The following is a 19,037-nucleotide window of genomic DNA, read 5'->3' on the forward strand; positions in this document are numbered from 1 at the left end:
GGCTGCACTGGGTCTTCACTGCTGTGTGCAAGCTTTCTCTAGTTGTGGCATGTGCGCTCAGTAGATGTGGCACGTGGGCTTGGTCACCCTGTGGCTTGTGGCATCTTCTCGGACCAGGGATTGAACCCATGTCCCCTGCAAAGGACCTATGGGAGCTGTCCCTGCACATGCTTTTACTGCCCAAGCTCTGAATGATGGTGAGCAGATGGCTCTCACATCAAGAAATGTCAAGCTTGGGACTTCCCTGGTGGTCCAGTGGCTAAGACTCTGCACTCATAATGCAGGAGGCCCTGGTTCGAGCCCTGGTCAGGGAAATAGATCCCACATGCTGCAACTAAAACATTCTGTATGCTGCAAAGAACACTGAAGATCCCACATGCTGCAATTGAGACCTGGTGCAGCCAAATAAATAAATAAATATTTTTTAAAAAAGAAAGAAATGTCAAGCTTGAGTGAGTGGGTACATAGAGCTTGACTTGGTCAGTGAAAAGGGAAAGGACTGTAGTGAGACCTGCCCACTGAGACAGGGTCAGGACCAAGGGAAAGATACCCACCTGATGAAGAGGACTGTATTATCTAATTATAAATCCAAGGAGACTCTTAAGATCCAACCTAGTGGCAGAATCAGCCAGAGGCGTGCCCATAGGAAACCCCAGTATTCCCCAATAATCCCATGATCTTGCATGTCACTGTTTCATGCAATTACCTGGAACACCCTTCCTATCTTTGTCTGCTCAGCAGATTTATCCTTCATAATCAAATTACAATGTCACCACCTCTACAAAGTCAGCCACTCCATTTTTGTAGAATTTACCACCCTGTAGGTTGTGAAATATACATTACCCACCAGCCCTCACATGAGTCCATGGACTGAAGCTTTAGGCAGAGTCTATGTGTGATTATTCTTTCAGTCTCTCCCAGAGTCTAGCATAGGATTTGACACATTGTAGGTGTTTAATCAATATTTTGTTTAATGACAAATGAATGGACTCTGATGAAAAGCAGCAAGTTGTTCACAATCTACACAAGATGCAAAATTCTTTTTTAAAAATTATTTATTTTGGTTCTGCTGGGTCTTCGTTGCTTTGCCCAGGCTTTCTCTGTTGCGGAGAGCAGGGGCTCCTCTTCGTTTCGATGCTCAGGCCTCTCATTGTGGTGGCTTCTCTTGTTGCAGAGCACAGGCTCTGGGCGCATAGGCTCAGTAGATGTGGTGCACAGGCTTAGCTGCTCTGCAGCGTGTGGGATCTTCCTGGACCAGGGATTGAACCTGTGTCCCCTGCATTGGCAGGTGGATTCCAACCCACTGCACCATCGGGGAAGTCCCACAGATGTTATTTTCCTTTGGTGCCCCCAGCGCTGCTTCAGGCAGTTAGGTTGCAGTGAGAAAGAGGGGAATTATTGAGAGTTTGTTAGTTTTTGTTTTATTTTTTAACTTTTCCCCTCTGCTATCCTCAGCCTTAGTCACTCAGGCTGTTGACATGGAGAGGAAAATGGAGAAAGGGGTGGGAAAAGTCTTATTTGAATTAGTGTCGTAGCTGACTTTGTGTTTTCTGGATTTGGCAGATGTTTCCACTCCATGGGGTCGCTAAGAGTCGGATATGACTGAGCGACTTCACTTTCACTTTTCACTTTCATGCATTGGAGAAGGAAATGGCAACCCACTCCAGTGTTCTTGCCTAGAGAATCCCAGGGATAGGGGGAGCCTGGTGGGCTGCCGTCTATGGGGTCGCACAGAGTCGGACATGACTGAAGTGACTTAGCATAGCTATTCCTGTCCATCAACAAAGCATCATGGGGAGCTTTTATGAGTCCTCCAGGGGTTCCCTGCTGGACCCCTCTCCTGCACTCCTCTTAGCAAAGTCATCTCTACCTGTCAGTGGTCATTTGTCTTCCTACGTCTGGAGTCCCTTTATTCCTCTAGGAGGCTCTGCTGAAGAGGACCCAGGATAGGCCCATCGAGGCTCTCTTTTACTTAGTCCACATCTGGCATTCTGGGAGAGCAGGATAACCCCAATATAGCAGCACCCTCCTGGGTCTGCTGCCAAAGCAGTTAGCAGGCTTGTCTCTTGTTGATAGATTTCCTGAGCAGGAGATGGATCCAGTCATTATGCTCCCCAGTTGCAATGGGTTGGATGTGGTATCTCAAACCCTCCTAGAACTCCTCTCTTTCAATCACTTGTTTTGAGCATTACAGCTTCCCTAAGAAGGGTGAGGACTCACAGCCAGAAATGTTTCCACACAAATTCTCTATCCTCCATTCTCTTGACACCTTAGATAAAGGATTTAAGAACTTTGAAACAAGGATTTTTCTGGTAGTCCAGTGGCTAAGACTCTGTGCTCCCAATGCAGAGGTGCTGGGTTTGATCCCTTGTCAAGGAACTTGATCCCACATGCCACAACAAAAATCAAAGATTCAATGTGCCCCACCGAGACCCGGTGCAGCCAAATAAATAAATTTTTTTAAAAAGAACCGTAAAATAGATTTTAGACTATTAGAAAAAAAATATGTATATGGTTTTTTAACTCCTCACTTTGAAAGTTCACAGATATAATTTTAAAAAGAAAGAAAGTCAATCAGTCCAGACAGCCTCTTAGCATGGGGTAGGGGAATATCTATAATTAATGAGCAAGTCTGGGGTTCAGGATCCACATTATGGCCCTGAAAAAGGGTTACATTATAAAGCATGTCCCCAGAGATGGAATTTAGGGCACAAAGAAAGAACCCAGTTCACTTGGAGGGGACCAGAGTTGTTTTTCTTTCTACTGGTTTGTTATCTCTCTGTCCAATCCAGCCTCCTTTGAGGCCTTCCCCCCACTGTAGTTCATCAGACAGGTTTGAACATGGCCAGGCTCTAATTGTGGCTGGATTAAGTCTTTCCCTACAGGGCTCTTGGATCCCAAGCGATTCAGGTGTTGTAGATGAACAGTTTTTGTGGTTTTTTTTCAGTCTTACTCTGCATCTTGTGGGATCCTAGTTCCTTGATCAGCAGAGAAGGCAGTGGCACCTCACTCCAGTACTCTTGCCTGGAAAATCCCATGGATGAAGGAGCCTGGTAGGCTGCTGTCCATGGGGTTGCTAAGAGTCGGACACGACTGAGTGACTTCACTTTCAGTTTTCACTTTCATGCATTGGAAAAGGAAATGGCAACCCACTCCAGTGTTCTTGCCTGGAGAATCCCAGGGATGGGGGCGCCTGGTGGGCTGCCGTCTATGGGGTGGCACAGAGTCGGACACGACTGAAGTGACTTAGCAGCAGCAGCTCCTTGATCAGAGATCAAACCTAGCCCCCCTGCAGTGGAATTGTGGAATACCAACCACTGGACTACCAAGGAATTCCCTGAACACCTGTTTTTCTGTTCCAAACGTTCCTGGCACTTCATAGGATAGTTGAAGGCTGATGTACTCTCAAAGCCTACAGAATCTCTAAGGGGCATGTAATCCACTCTCATACATCAGCTAATTCCACTTTCTGTTCTGGCCCAGATAAAATACCCACTTGTACTATCTTATTATGTTTTAATACAATTTCCAACTTGCTGTTAATACATTGTATTATTATCCAATGCTAGTACAGAATAGATACTCAGAATGTTTACTGGGTGAATGAATAAATGAATAAGAGAATAAACTTTGAATTTCCTTTTGCAAAGATCAAAGATTACTGTTTGGTTTTAATCCTGTGTGTGCGTGCTAAATTTGTGTCAGTCGTGTCTGACTCTTTGAGACCATGTGGACCACCCCATGGGATTTTCCAGTCAAGAATACTAGAGTGGGTTTCCATGCCCTCCTCCAGGGAATTTTTCCGACCCAGGGATCCAACCCGCATCTCTTATGTCTCCTGCATTGGCAGGCTGGTTCTTTACCGCTAGCACCACCTGGAAAGCTCTGGTTTTAATATTCTACTCCATTTGTCCTTTATTGTTATGTCTGGATAGTCTGAAACCTATGTTTATTCTTCTTGGGTCTTAAAGTGTATCCTGTGGTTTGTTGATGGTTTTTTTGTCATTTACCTTTGTAACACTGAAGCTGACTTCATTCATTCCATGGATGCTTATTTAGACCTACCATGCGTCAGGCTCTTTGTTAAATGCTAAGAATAAGTCAGTCTCCTACTCTGATGAAGCTTAAACTTTCAAAGGCGTGTGTGCTAAGTTGCTCCAGTCGTGTTGGACTCTTTGCGACCCTATGAACTGTACCCCAACAGGCTCCTCTGTCCAGGTGATTCTCCAGGCAAGAATACTACTGGAGTGGGTTGCCATGCCCTCCTCCAGGGGATCTTCCCCACCCAGGGATGGAACCCTAGTCTCAAAATCTCCTGCATTGGTGGGCGGGTTCTTTACCACTAGGGCCACATGAGAGAGAAAAATAATAGGTAAACCAAAACAAGTAAAAAGTACTGTGAAAAGAGAACTGCGATAGAAAATGATAGGGTATTACTTTAAACAGCATGATCAGGGAAGATCTAGCTGAAGAATTATCCTTTGAGACCTGAAGGAGAAGTTATCAGCTAATCCAAAAGTTTGGGGTAAACTGATCTAGGAGATGGCAAAATTATGTGCAAAACCCCTGAAGTTAATGTGTGTAACATTCCAAATATTGTAGTGAACACTTGCATACAACCTGTTAGGGGAATATCTCCCCAGTGTTGATTCCCACACAACTGAATCTTTGCATCTTTTTCTCTGTCAAACGTTTGGAATCTCTTCTTCCCTCACAACACTGACTCTAGTGGTAGAATCTGAGTCTGCATTTGAAGAATTTCCCGTCATTTTTTTTAACTCCAACTAAAAATTTCCAAGTCCTGGTGGCTGAGATGGTAAAGAATCTGCCTGCAATGCGGGAGGCCTGGGTTCGATCCCCGGGTAGGAAAGATCTCCTGAAGAAGAGAATGGCAACCCCCCTCGAGTATTCTTGCCTGGAGAATCCCATGATCAGAGGATCCTGGTGGGCTACCACGACTCAGAGTAGGACACGACTGAATTACTAACACACACACACACACACACACACACACAAATTTAGAACCACTGAATAGAGAAGAGAGACAAGTAAATGGAATTTTACATTGCTAGAAAAGTGCACTGATTATGCACAAAACTTATGGGAATAACGCTTCTAGAGTCTTCTACAAACTCAGGCTCAGGCAGAAAATCTGCATTTTTCCGAACGGATGCACGATATTCCGGCAAAAAGAAACCCTATGCAATGCCATGCGTGTTCAAATCACACTGAGCAACTACAGTGTGAATGTTGTGTTGCCTGAAGCAGCTTGGCGCTTCAGGTTCTTAAGGTAAGGTTTCATAGCGACGCAGCAGCGGGTTCGCTTAGACTTCACGCACTTGTTAATTACACTCGGGTTCGTGGGAGGAGCAGTGCGCAGGCGCACCTAGAACCGGCGATCTTACACATGCGCACTGTGTACCCCGAAGCCAAAAGGGGTATGATTGAGGGCAAGTTTATTTCTGTTACCAAAACTTCCCTTGCTGGAATCCAGAAACCCTAACTGTCCCCATTTAGGGCGAGGGAATCTTAACATCATCGCTTAATAGGCTCTCCTTTTTCCTTTTGGGCCACTCTTGTAAATCGGCTGCCAGTACTCAACATGGCGGAGGCCCCGACGCGGCTCAGTCCGCTCGTAGGCACGCTTCCCGGCGGGGCGGGGCCCTCCGAAAGGGCGGGAGTTTGGGGGGCGGGGCCTACGCCCCAGCCCCTCGGTGGGCCCCCGCCCCCGGCCCGGCCTTAGCTGAGGCTTCGGCGGCTCCGACGCTGAGAAGCACCTTGGGAATCTGCAGGAACCGAGCGTGGTGAGGTGGGGGCCTCAAGGGCAGGCGGGAGGTACCGGGTTAACGGTCCGAGGCCCACTGATCGGCCTGCGCAGGGCGCCTTAAGGAATCTCGTTTGGCCAGCGGCCTCCGATTCCCCGGGAGGAACCTGAGGGCCCACAGAGGGGCTGGGACCTGTCCTAGGCGGGTGCGTCCGCGTCCTGTTGCCGCCACCACTTTGGGCTCCAGTGCGCGCAGAAAGGGATCTTCCCGAGCCCGAAGTGGTCAGACGAGGCGCTGCGCTCTCCTGCGCTTCCCGCTGGCGGATCCCAGAATTTCGCGGCTTCCTCTGCACTTGGGCTTTGCATGTGATCTGTCCGAAAGTCCAGTCCTACCTGGCAGCTCCACTCTGGAACTCTCATTCTTAGCGACCCAACTTAAATACCACTTCCCTGGAAATCTTTCTAACCGCTTTCTGCAGTCGCAGTAAGCTCGCTGCTGGGTTCTTGGACACATCGCACCGAGTTAGCTTTTCCTGGTCCTCTTTCACAGCCGTTCACTTGGGGCGTTTTGCCTTGCCTTTTTCAGCTGTATCCTAGGGTCTAGCACGTGATGATCATAATAATAGCTAATATTTACCGAATAGTCACAAAGGTGCTACTAAATGTATTACCTGTAAAGGCCCATTCAATCGTCAGAGCAATTCCATAAGGTGGGTTCTATAGCTTCACATCTTATGCATGACGAAACCAAGGTCCTGTTACATCAATTTGCCTAGAATCCCACAAAGAATAAAGTGAATGTAGCTGGGATATGAATTCTAGGCTATCCCTCTCCAGAGCATGTGATAATTCCTAGACTGTGTTTGGGTTTGGTAAATGTCTGTCAAATTGGTGTTTACATTAGGCCCATGAATTATGGAGACCAGAGTTATGATGCACATGAGAGGACTTAGAAAGAAGAATTGAGTGAGTTCATGACCAAACCAATGCCAGAAACTGCTGCTGGACTTTCTGCCTTTCGTTGGTCCTTTTCCATCAAAGAGCTGAAGGCCTAAGACTCATTGTTTCACATCCTTTAGAAAGTGTCCCTCACAGAATTGTGATTTCATATTTCATGACTTAGGGGAAGCATGGTGTAAGGGAAGGGCATAGAGTTGGAAGCAGATTGCCTGCATGCGTGCGTGCTCAGTTGTGCCTGACTCTTTGCCACCCCATGGACTGTAGCCCGCCAGGCTCCTCTGCCCATGGAATTCTCCAGGCAAGAATACTGGAGTGGGTTGCCATTTCCTCCTCCAAGGGATCTTCCTGACCCAGGGATCAAACCTGTGTCTCTTCCGTGTCCTGTCTTGGCAGTGGATCCTTTACTGCTCCACCTGGGAAGCCTATGGAAGAGGATTGGGGTTCAATATCTCCTCTGTCACTGACCAGTTATATTCCTTCTGTGTTTCAAGCCTAGTTTTCTTGTCCATAAAATGAAGGCACTAATTTCTTCTCAAAGGGTTTCTTTTTTTTATGAAGATTACAAACAATTGTTGTGAGGGAGTAAAGTGCTATACAAACTACATGATCTCTTTCTTTTTTGTTGTTCATTTTTTCCTTTTAGAGGGTTATAGAACTATCAGCATTTTGAAAGACCTTTGATATGAATCGTGTTGCCTAGAGTTCCTATATTCATTCATTTGGTCAAATGCTTAAAGAGTACCTGCTATATACCAGGAGCTGAGAATATAGCAATCAATAAAACAATATTCTTGCTCTTGGGAAATTTGCATTGTGTTAGCTATATTACACATAATACTCAGATAGGGACACGTAAAGCACGGTAAGCTAAGTAGAAAAATACCAGGGACTTTCCTGATAGTCCAGTGTTCAAGACTCCGAGTTTTCACTGAAGGGGCCACAGGTTCCTTTACCTGATCCGGGTACTAAGAGATTCCCACATGGCACATAGTATGACAATTTAAAAGAAAGAAAAACACCTGTGTGTGTGTGTGGAGGAGTGGTGGTATTTTATATTGGGCGGCTAGGGAATACCTTCCTGAGAAGGTGACATTTGAACAGAGACCTGAAGGTGCAAAGGAGCCAATCATGAGAATAACGAGAAGACGCCCCAGATGAGTGTGTGGCTTGGCGTGTTCCAAGCAGGTACAGCAAGGAGGGCTGTGTGGCTGGAGGGATGTGAGCAAAGGGGAGAGGAGTAAGAAATGGAATTAAAACAATTGGAGGCAGGGATCAAATACTTAGGATGAGGTAAGCCGATATAATGATTGCGGTTTTTACTCTTGATTAGCCACTGGAGGGTTCTGAATGGCCTAATCAGTCACTATTTCAGTTTTTATTTGTTTATTTATTTTGTTTCACTTTTTTGGCCATGCCACATGGCATGTGGCCTCCAGCCTTTAGATAGTGGGGAGATGAGGAGGAACCAGCAGAAGAGACTAAAGGAAAAGCCTTAGAGGTGGGAAGAGGACAGAGAGAGAGCCCCCACATATGCGATTTATATAAGGAGCTGTATGCTAATTTTCTTTTTCTGGGATAAGAAACAAATTGTCTGTGCAGACAAATATATATCGTTTATTTGCTCAGGAAATAAAACGTCCATGCCTCAAGTGTTTTTACTTTTTTGCTCTAAGTGACAAATCATGTTTAATACCAGTCCTCAACTTAGTCCTCCTAACATTTACATCTGTATTCCAAGTTTAGGTGGCACTGCCTCTATTTCAAGTTTATTTAAATCACTTTTTGAAAGAATCTAGATGAGAGAAGACAAAATATAATTTATGTTACTCTTCACGCTAGGTTCAGAGGTCACTGCCCTTCCCCGTCTGGTTCCTAGCAAAAGTTGGAAGTTAGCCATATTTATTTCTGTATCACTGTGGCCAGTTATCTGATACTAAGCTGGAATTCATGAGTGTTTATAGGATAACTTAATTTATGAAAGAAGGGAATCTTTCCTTTACCTACAGTAATGATAACATCATTTACAGTTTACAAAGCACACTGACATCCATTGTCTCATTGAATGCAATTTAGCCAACTACTGACCTTTTCCTTTCCTGAGGGACATTGAAACCTACCTTTTTTTTGGAGCTATGCTAGTTTTCTTACTCACTGGCTGATCTGGCAGTGTGTTAATGAAACGTGCTGAACTGTGTCTTGAGGAAGCTCTGAACTAAATCTCAATTTCAGAAAAATTCCTGATGTAGTTTTTCTCTGTTCCCTCCATCTTTTTACTCTTGTTTTAGTGGAGGAAAAAAATTGGTGGTAGTGGAGTTAATCATAAAATTGTTCATTTTTAAAATAAACTTTATTTGGGGGAAACAGTTTTATTTATTTTTGTGTGTGTGTGTATTCTAATAAGTCTTTATTTGTAAAAGCAGACAGTGAGCTGAATTTAACCAACTCCCAATATAATACATTATCCATGACCCACAAGAAGCCTGGGCAGTACTTGAGTCTTTTTTTTTTTTTTAACTTGACAATATTGTATTGGTTTTGCCATACATCAACATGAATCCGCCATGGGTGTACACCTGTTCCTCATCCTGAACCACCCTCCCATCTCCCTCCCCATCCCATCCCTTTGGGTCATCCCAGTGCACCAGCCCTGAGCATCCTGTATCATGCATCGAACCTAGACTGGCGATTCGTTTCACATGTGATAATATACATGTTTCAATGGCATTCTCCCTAATCATCCCACCCTCGCCCTCTCCCACAGAGTCCGAAAGACTGTTCTATATGTCTGTGTCTCTTTTGCTATCTCATATACAAGGTTATTGTTAACCATCTTTCTAAATTCCATATATATGTGTTAGTATACTGTATTGGTGTTTTTCTTTCTGGCTTACTTCACTCTGTATAATAGGCTCCAGTTTCATCCACCTCATTAGAACTGATTCAAATGTGTTCTTTTTAATGGCTGAGTAATACTCCATTGTGTGTATGTATCACAGCTTTCTTATCCATTCATCTGCTGGTGGACATCTAGGTTGCTTCCATGTCCTGGCTATTATAAACAGTGCTACGATGAACATTGGGGTACACGTGTCTCTTTCAATTCTGGTTTCCTCGGTGTGTATGCCCAGCAGTGGGATTGCTGGGTCATATGGCAGTTCTATTTCCAGTTTTTTAAGGAATCTCCACACTGTTCTCCATAGTGGCTGTACTAGTTTGCATTCCCACCAACAGTGTAAGAGGGTTCCCTTTTCTCCACACCCTCTCCAGCATTTATTGCTTGTAGACTTTTGGATCGCAGCCATTCTGACTGGCGTGAAATGGTACCTCATTGTGATTTGATTTGCATTTCTCTGATAATGAATGATGTTGAGCATCTTTTCATGTGTTTGTTAGCCATCTGTATGTCTTTTTTGGAGAAATGTCTGTTTAGGTCTTTGGCCCATTTTTTGATTGGGCCGTTTATTTTTCTGGAATTGAGCTGCAGGAGTTGCTTGTATATTTTTGAGATTAATTCTTTGTCAGTTGCTTCATTTGCTATTATTTTCTCCCATTCTGAAGGCTGTCTTTTCACCTTGCTTATAGTTTCCTTTGTTGTGCAGATGCTTTTGATTTTAATTAGGTCCTGTTTGTTTATTTTTGCTTTTATTTCCAATATTCTGGGAGGTGGGTCATAGAGGATCCTGCTGTGATTTATGTCAGAGAGTGTTTTGCCTATGTTCTCCTCTAAGAGTTTTATAGTTTCTGGCCTTATGTTTAGATCTTTAATCCATTTTGAGTTTGTTTTTGTGTATGGTGTTAGAAAGTGTTCTAGTTTAATTCTTTTACAAGTGGTTGAGGGAAACAATTTTAGATTTACAGAAAAATTGCATAGTACAGCAAGTTCCTATATACCTTGCACCCAATTTCCTTCATTAGTAACATCTTACATTGGTATGGTATATTTGCTACAATGTCAAGTCATTTTTTGAGGTAAATGGGGCATATAAAGTATGATCAAAAATGAAATCACTTCATCTCCATAAGCCTTAGTTTCCTTATCTGTAAAAGGAGAGGATGGGACTAAATTTTTAAATAGCTGTAAATTTTTAAATTATCTGCTAAAGTAAAATAATCATATAATTCTAATATAATTCCATTTCTTTATTGAAGTGTTACTGTCATTTTCTAAAATAGTGTATATACTTTAACAATAGCCTTATTCTAAAAGAAGATTTAATAGAATTCCAGAAACAATGGGAGGGCTGCTTATAGATTAGGCTTGTATAATATACATAAATATATGATTATAAATATATACAACATAAAATATCACTAGGTTGAATTACATGAAATTATCTTTTATAGGTTAGAAGAGGGCAAATGTTGGCAATTTCATATGGATAAGCCTAATGCTTTGAGGGAAGGGATTCAAAGGAGGAGGGTAAGGGAGTCTTGAGGGCCTCTGAGACTCTGCAGAAGCCTGGCCAAGCCCCCGCAGTGTTAGGAGAGAAAAGGCTCTTCCAGTCCCTTGAAGCAACTCAGAGCTACTCTTGTTGTTGGTAGTGTTGGCAGTAAGAGCTGTTCCCAACAGCTTTGTGCCTCCAACCAGAAGAGACAGGTTGAGTCAGCTTTTCACAGCCATGGTGGGTTGGCAGAAGGGAAGAGCAGAAAGGGAGGACTCAGCTTCCCTGGTGGCTCAGATAGTAAAGAATCTGCCCACAGTGCAGGAGACCTGGGTTCTATCCCTGGGTTGGGAGGATCCCCTGGAGGAAGGCTTGGCAACCCACTGCAGTATTCTTGCCTGGAGAATCCCCCTGGAGAATCCCCATGTAGCCTGGCGGGCCACAGTCCAGGAGGTTGCTAAGAGTCAGACACGACTGAGAGACTAAGCACAGCACAGCGACCGAGTTGGTCATCCAGGAAGAGGCAGCCTGGGGTGCTGGTGCCCCTAAGCTGTTATTGGTACCACTCTGCTCTTCCTACGTTATGCTGTTTCCTTGCTGTCTAGTAGAATCTCTACAAACTCAGCTGTCTGCAGTAGCTCAGGAGGTGATGTAAATTAGGAAGCTGAGTATTCCTAACTCTGCTGTAAGAAAAACAATAGCACAAGTAGAATGGCATGACAACTGAAATCTGCTATCAGTATATGAGAGAGAGGCAAAGCCAGGCAGGGGCCCAGGACTGAGGAGAACTGAAGAGCATGCCTTATCTAAAGGGGACAGATGCTGTCTCACTGCAACTGGCTGTGGCCTTGTAGGAATGAGAGTCAAGGTTCACTGGATACTCTGATTTTCCAAAGGAACCAGAAATATTAACTTTTGGGTGTATTTTCCCACTGGTAAATGTTGGCATCTAATTTGAATTCTTAAAAATCATTGTACAGGCCACACAGTGATTGAAAAGAACCAACAGTCCACTTTGTAACCTCTAGCTAAGGGTTTAGATCTTCCGGGAGTGAAGCCCACATGCATTTCTTCATTGTGCATTGTTGACAACCTATGTTCGTGCTAAGTCGCTTCAGTAGTATCTGCCTCGGTGTGGCCCTGTTGACTAGCCCGCCAGGCTCCTCTGTCCATGGGGTTCTCCAGGCAACAATACCGAATTCGGTTGCCATGCCCTCCTCCAGAGGATCTTCCCTGGCCCAGGGATTGAACCCATGTCTCTTTTGTCTCCTGCAGTGGCAGGCAGTATTTTTTTACCGCTGGCACTACATGGGGAGCCCTGGTGGCTAAGGACCAAAATGAACTGGTCAGCTCTTGGCTTATCAGGAACTCACAAATTAGTGGAAAAGATAGACAGACAATAAGATATAACATCGATATTCTCTCTGTGTATTAAATATAAACTTTAAAACGTATAGAAGTGATTAACTATTCCTGAATAAATCTGGAAGGACCTGATAGAAGGTCGCATGTAGGAAATCAGCAGCTTGGGGCATTAAAGGGGCATGGGGCCCTGAAACTCCCACTGTATGTGTGAGTGTTGCATCCGAATTTGCTGTATATGCCATTGTTTTCAGATTAGGAGACTGATGCTGCCAAAAAGGCAGCTCTGATAGGCCTTTTTCTTGATAGGCAGTTAGAAATAGAGATATTCCTCAGCCCTGCTGATGGGTATCTCAGGGCTGATAAAATTAGAGAACTCTATAACCTCCCCGCCAGCCCTAGGTGTTTTAGAGAACTAAGAAACTCCGAGGTCATGGAGCGGGGTGCCTCTTTTTTTTTTTTTTTTTTTTTGCCCTCATTTTTTGATGAGGAACCTTAAAGGGAGCTAGCCTGCTCCAGGTCACAGAGCTCTTTAGAGACAGAACTTGGATGAGCACCCTGGACTCTTCTTGACCATCTTGCCTTCCCCTCTCCTGGCTCTCTCTGAAGTCACTGGTTAGGCTGGCCTCCCCCGCTGGCCCCCATTGCCTGGTCCTGGCCCAGCTCCTGGTAAGTGAGGTGAGTTTGCTCCTCCTCCATCCTCCTGAGGCTGGTTCCTTCTTCCCTCTCTATTTTGGATCTCCTGCCCGAAATGCCTGCTATTCTGTATCAGAGAGTCAGAATTCTTGTTCAAATCCCTAGTCAACCAAACATCAAGTGTACGAAATAGGACAAATTGTTTAATCTTTCTAGTTTCTTAACTAAGGCTTAACCTTTATAAGCCTCAGTGTCCTCATCCACGTATGAAGAGTTAAAGTAGTACCAATGTTTAAGTGTCATAGGAATGTTTTGAGATTCTTGTGATGCCAAAATGACATAGTGTGTGTAAGGCACTTAACAAAGTGACTGACCCATAGAAGCACTTAACAAGTATTAACAATGACTGGGAAGATCTCCTGGAAGAGGGCCTGGCAACCCACTACAGTATTCTTACCTAGAGAATCCCATGGATAGAGGAGTCTGGAGGGCTACAGTCCATGGGGTTGCAAGGAGTCAGACATGATTGAAGCGACTTAGCAGGTACAAAACAATGATGATGATATTCACACCTTCACAGTCCCACCTAGGTTGGGTCACATGCCCATCTGTTGTCTTCCCATACTACCCTGTGATCTATTATTACTGCACAGACCACACTGTATTGTAATTATACCCATCCCCTAAGAGCACATTTCGTGATTCATTCAGCAAATGTTTATCAGGCACTGCGCCAGGCACAAGGGATGCACTGATAAACTAGGAGCTCTTGGTCGGGTGCAGACTTTTGGAAGGCATGCCAGGAAACATGGGTCCCAGTGTCGTGGTCCAATAACTTTGGGGAATGGCCACTCATCCCTGTAGAGATTAGGTCCATCTTAGTATTTTAAAAGCTCTGAGGAGTGCTGTAGTAAAAGAACCTATTTACTTCGTCCAATCCAAGTCTGCCAGACTTAACGAGTATTTGCTGAATACATGTGAGTCGTCTAGACAGTTCTCTCAACTCCAGTGTATGCTTTGGTCCCCAGCTCAAGAGGAGGTCCAAGTGACCCAGCGATGCTCAGAGACTGCTCTGGGAATAAACAGCCTCTGGCTGCTTAGGGGCCGTTGGGCTTGCTTTCGGGGGCCCCCATGGAGACAGGGGGCCCTGGGTTGAACAATATGAAGCCCCGGTCCCTGCAGCTGGTGCTGGAGGAGCAAGTGCTGGCGCTGCAGCAGCAGATGGCCGAGAACCAGGCAGCCTCATGGAGGAAGCTGAAGAGCTCCCAGGAGGCCCAGCAGAGGCAAGCAGCTCTCGTGAGGAAGCTGCAGGCCAAGGTAAGGCGGCCGCTCTCTTAGGAAGGGGAAGGGGAGGACCCCTGGGGCTGGGGGCTGAGATAGACGAGGTTGGCCGGAGCCCAGAGCCACACGGTGGCAACACCTAAACAGCTCTCCTGTGATGCTCCCAACTCCTCCTCCAGCTGCTGACTGTGTCCTTTCAAAGCTGCCCTTCACGGGGCTTCCGTCAGCCATCTAGCTTTGCTCTCCTAGAATCGGACCTGACCTTAGGTTTGCCAGTTCCCAAGCCCACAAACTTGTTGCTTCTCCATAACAAAAGCTGCAGAGAATGTATTATTAAATGACCAAACGGAAGCTGTAAGATGTTACGGCCTTACCTCACTCCTGTCACCCAGCCCCTTATTCACCGAGAGGTTTGCCCACGACCCCAAGGGGACCTCTGCTTTGGGCCATGGGTACCAGCCGGCCCATTGCCCGGTCCTGCTGCATTTGCCTCAGGTGTTACAGTACCGGAGCTGGTGCCAGGAGCTGGAGAAGCGGCTGGAAGCCACTGGGGTGAGTAAGGCTGTTTTGTGTTCCTCATGGGCCCTCGGGGAGTATGGTTAGGCCCTGTTTGCTGACTGAAGGAGGCTGGGGAGAGGTAAGGCAGTGTTTGGTAGAAGTGGCTCTTTCAGCAGCTCCTGAGAGCTTTTTTTTGCCTTTTTTTAATATTTAGAAAAAATTTTTAATATTTAATATTTTAATAATAAAAATGTTTTTTAGTATTTATTTGGCTGCACTGGGTTTTAATTGTGGCACATAGGATCTTTTTCTTTTGTTTTTTTTAGTTGCAGCGTGGGGAATCTTTAGTTACAGCATGCAGGATCTTTCAGTTGTGGCATGCGAACTCTTAGTTGAGGCATGTGGGATCTAGTTCCCAGAACAGGGATCAAACCTGGGCCCCCTGCATTGGGAGCGTGGAGGCTTAGCCACTGGGCCGCCAGGGAAGTCCCCTGAGAGCTTTATCGGATACCTTCATGGGACCTGGCTATTCCTGCCTCAACAGACTCCAGCCCAGGGCTTGCTAAGAGCAAAACACAGCTTTAAGAAATTTAAGGTTATCAGATTGGAAGTTAAATAAAGTGAAAGTCACTCAGTCGTCTCCGACTCTTTGTGACCCCATGGACTGTAGCCCGCCAGGCTTTTCTGTTCTTGGAATTCTCCAGGCAAGAATACTGGGGCAGGTAGCCATTCCCAGAGGATCTTCCTGATCCAGGGATTAAACCCAGGTTTCCTGCACTGCAGGCGGATTCTTTACCATCTGAACCAGATTGGAAGGAGGGTGGAATCCGAAAGAAGAGATGCATTTTTCCTCCAGAAGGTGTCAGTGTTTATCTGTTGTGGAGAGATGTGTGCCTCAGACTTGGAGGGGTAGGGGGGGAAGATGTGTTTGTGGCAGATGGATTTATTTGTGCTGTGGGCAGGATAGAATTGCCTTTCAAAAACCCAACCTGCCTTTGTTCTAGCTCCCCTCAGCACCATCTTAATGTTACCCTCAGAAGAGGAGAGAAAGGACCCTTAACGTTACCCTTCAGAGGAGAGAAAGGACCGAGACTTAGTATCTACCGATCTGTAGGCATTGTGTAGGCACCCTTAGGCGTTGTCGTAGAATAATGTCATTTTACCTGCAAAGCAGTTTTCTCAGGGGAACGATATCACCTTCACTTTGGAGCTGAAAACCTGTGGATCAGAGAAGTTATAACTTCCCAAAGTCTGAAGATTAGTGTAATAGAAGCCAAGGCCATTAGTGAAAGATGTATTTTGTTTATTTTTTTTTAAAGATTAGAAAAAAATTTTTTTAAATCTTTATTGATGTTGTTACAATATTGCTTCCATTTTTAGTTTTTTGGCTGTGAGGTATATGGGATCTTAGCTCCCCAGCCAGAGATTGAACCTGCACCCCCAGCAGTGGAAGGCAAAATCTTAATCACCGGACTGCCAGGGAAATCCCTGGAAGCTGTATCTTATGCTTCTTAACTCAAAAGTTCTTTTCACTACCAAATGCTGTCTTTCATGAGAAGTCAGTGGTTCACATTTGGAGAGAGATATACAGTGGATTTACTTGCAGGATGCAGTGATTGAGAAAAGAGACATATCGCTAACAAAGGGGAGAAAGGATAAAAAGAAAGCAGGGGGATTCCCTGGCAGTCCAGGGGCTAGGATTCCACACTTTCACTACTAAGGGCCCAGATTCTACCCCTAATCTGGGAATTAAGATCCTGCAAGCTGCACGGCACAGCCAAAAGTAAAAATAAAAGTGTGAATTTAGAAAAGTGGGCTGCTGTAGAAGAGGGCATCAGAGACTTGGTCTGCAGGATGTTCTCTGTGGAGGTGAATAAGGCTTGCTTTTATCTGGCTAAGGGACCGATCCCTCAAAGGTGGGAAAGCGTGGAAGAGCCAAACCTGGAACAGCTGCTAATCCGATTGGAAGAGGAACAACAGAGGTGATGGGCCCCAACTTTCTGGCCTGGGTGGTTGGCTGGCGGGCGGAGAAGGCTGATGGAAAACCTCTGTCTCGAGGGCTGACATGGTTTAGAACCAAGGACTTCAGCCTTAGCCCTCCAGCTCCTGGCAGTGGAAAGTTCCAGTGGTTGTCGTCTTACTCCAAGAGGTCCAGGGGTTTGGCTCAGACCTTTGTTTAGTAGTTGCTCCTACCCCTCCCCAGTGCAGGTGTGAGAGTCTAGCGGAGGTGAACACCCAGCTTCGGCTGCACATGGAAAAAGCTGACGTGGTGAATAAAGCGCTTCGGGAAGATGTGGAAAAATTGACAGTCGACTGGAGCCGGGCCCGGGATGAGCTAATGAGGAAGGAGAGCCAGTGGCAGATGGAGCAGGAGGTAAGAGAAACGGGGCAGGAACAGTGAGAGGAGTGCATGTTGGGCACTGCCTGGTCGGTGCCAGGAGGAACGGGTTAACTTCAGGACCAGGATGGGAACCCGGCTGTAGTTTAAGTCTCTGGGCGTGTTTAGCACTCATGCTGGCAGCTCAGCCCTGCTCGGGCTGTCAGCTTCATTCTGTCCTTACCTGCCCAGTCCAGGTTTTGCTGGCAGGTAGCGTGGCACCCCACTCCAGTACTCTTGCCTGGAAAATCCCATGGATGGAGGAGCCCGGTGGGCTGCAGTCCATGGGGTCGCTGAGGTGGACACGACTGAGCGACTTCACTTTCACTTTTAACTTTCATGCACTGGAGAAGGAAATGGCAACCCACTCCAGTGTTCTTGCCTGGAGAATCCCAGGGACAGGGGAGCCTGGTGGGCTGCTGTCTATGGGGTCGCACAGAGTCGGACACGACTGCAGCGTCTTAGCAGCAGCAGCAGCAGCAGCATGACACTCAGAGCAGCTCTGTCCCTGCATTAGTGCCTCGGTCAGATTTTAGATGGATCTCAAAGTTTAGACTCCCCTCGTCTGGAAGTCTGCAAGCTAGATGCCAAGGAGGCAGCTATTGAAATTGAATGGGAAGACATTTTCAGATCCTAGTTAAAGGAAACTAATGTTGCCTGAGCCATTGCTCTGTATTAGGTGATTTATATATGTTGTATCATTTAATCCTCATTATAAATCTGTGCAGATGATGGTAATAGCTCTCATTGGTTGAGCAGCTACTGTTTATCACCTTCTAATCTAGCTCAGGGAAGGCTATAGCATCCCAGGCCCTCTGACCTCTTGAATCCCTCTGCTAATTTTATTAAACACCTCAGCATCACCTGAACATAGATACCCATTCGTAAGCTGTCTCCTTTAAGTCCCTCCTTCCCTTCCCTGCAGTGGTCGGGAGGGATCCAGGACTCCTGTGTTGACAAATGATGTCCTCTGCCCTTTGATATGACCTGGGTTTCTGAACACACAGTTCTTCAAGGGCTACCTGAAAGGGGAGCACGGTCGCCTTCTGGGTCTATGGCGGGAGGTGGTGACTTTCCGACGCCACTTCCTGGAAATGAAGTCAGCCACTGACAGGTCAGTGTGGGGATAAGATGGGAGAAGGTTTGCCCCTGCCGACTCCAGATCTGTGACAGTGGGCTGCTTTAGAAGGGAGGGGTCAGGTTGTGGGGGGAGGGCAGGGGTGGAGAGTTGGTGGGGAGGGATGAAATTGTTGGATTCAGATGGTTTTTCCTAGATCCGCTCTTCCTGGGGCCTGACCTCTACCTGCCCATTCCTATCCCTGGTCCCTGCCGGAGTCTGCTCTTTCCTTCCTTGGACTCAGAGACCTGACGGAGCTCAAGGCTGAGCACGCAAGGCTTTCGGGGTCCCTGTTGACCTCTTGCCTGCGCCTGACTGTGGGAGTACCACCGTCTCGGGAGTCTGATGGATCTGGGAGACTGAATGGAAACGAGCCATCCCAGTTGATGCTGCTACTAGCCAAGACCCAGGAACTGGAAAGGGAAGCCCATGAAAGGAGCCAGGAGTTAATACAGCTGAAGAGTCAAGGGGATCTGGAGAAGGCGGAGCTTCAGGATCGGTGAGATGGGCTGGGTCCTAAGAGGGGATCGCTTGGGGAAAGTAAGTCGACTGCTTTGGGGAGTCAAGCAGGTGGGGGAGACCTGAAGAGCCCTCCTCCCACGAGAGGGGAAGGAGATGTGCCAGAGGAGGGTCTAGAGTGAAACCCAGGGCCACAGCTGG

The 19,037-nt window shown here is 46.1% G+C and overlaps 1 protein-coding gene and 1 non-coding gene across 9 annotated transcripts in view; both read left to right on the top strand.

Moving 5' to 3' along the window:
- The first annotated feature begins 241 nt into the window (after nucleotides 1-241).
- TRNAM-CAU (transfer RNA methionine (anticodon CAU)) lies at nucleotides 242-314 on the top strand. Its single transcript has one exon. It is a non-coding gene; the product is annotated as a tRNA-Met (tRNA).
- Nucleotides 315-5,653: 5,339 nt separating this feature from the next.
- The window catches only part of CEP250 (centrosomal protein 250), a 48,775-nt gene continuing 35,391 nt past the window's right edge, over nucleotides 5,654-19,037 (top strand). Inside the window, exons 1-7 of one of the 8 annotated variants that reach the window (XM_069548414.1) lie at nucleotides 5,654-5,804; nucleotides 14,133-14,421; nucleotides 14,881-14,937; nucleotides 16,783-16,865; nucleotides 17,092-17,257; nucleotides 18,268-18,374; nucleotides 18,622-18,876. In XM_069548414.1, the coding sequence (XP_069404515.1) occupies nucleotides 14,236-14,421; nucleotides 14,881-14,937; nucleotides 16,783-16,865; nucleotides 17,092-17,257; nucleotides 18,268-18,374; nucleotides 18,622-18,876 (854 nt within the window). In that variant the 5' untranslated portion in view covers nucleotides 5,654-5,804; nucleotides 14,133-14,235. Of the gene's footprint in view, nucleotides 5,810-14,132; nucleotides 14,422-14,880; nucleotides 14,938-16,782; nucleotides 16,866-17,086; nucleotides 17,258-18,267; nucleotides 18,375-18,621; nucleotides 18,877-19,037 lie in introns of all 8 variants that reach the window. The other 7 variants (XM_069548413.1, XM_069548417.1, XM_069548418.1 and 4 more) reach the window with 7 other exon arrangements.

The sequence above is a fragment of the Ovis canadensis genome, chromosome 13, assembly GCF_042477335.2.
Source record: "Ovis canadensis isolate MfBH-ARS-UI-01 breed Bighorn chromosome 13, ARS-UI_OviCan_v2, whole genome shotgun sequence".
In the NCBI taxonomy this organism is placed as follows: domain Eukaryota; kingdom Metazoa; phylum Chordata; class Mammalia; order Artiodactyla; family Bovidae; genus Ovis; species Ovis canadensis.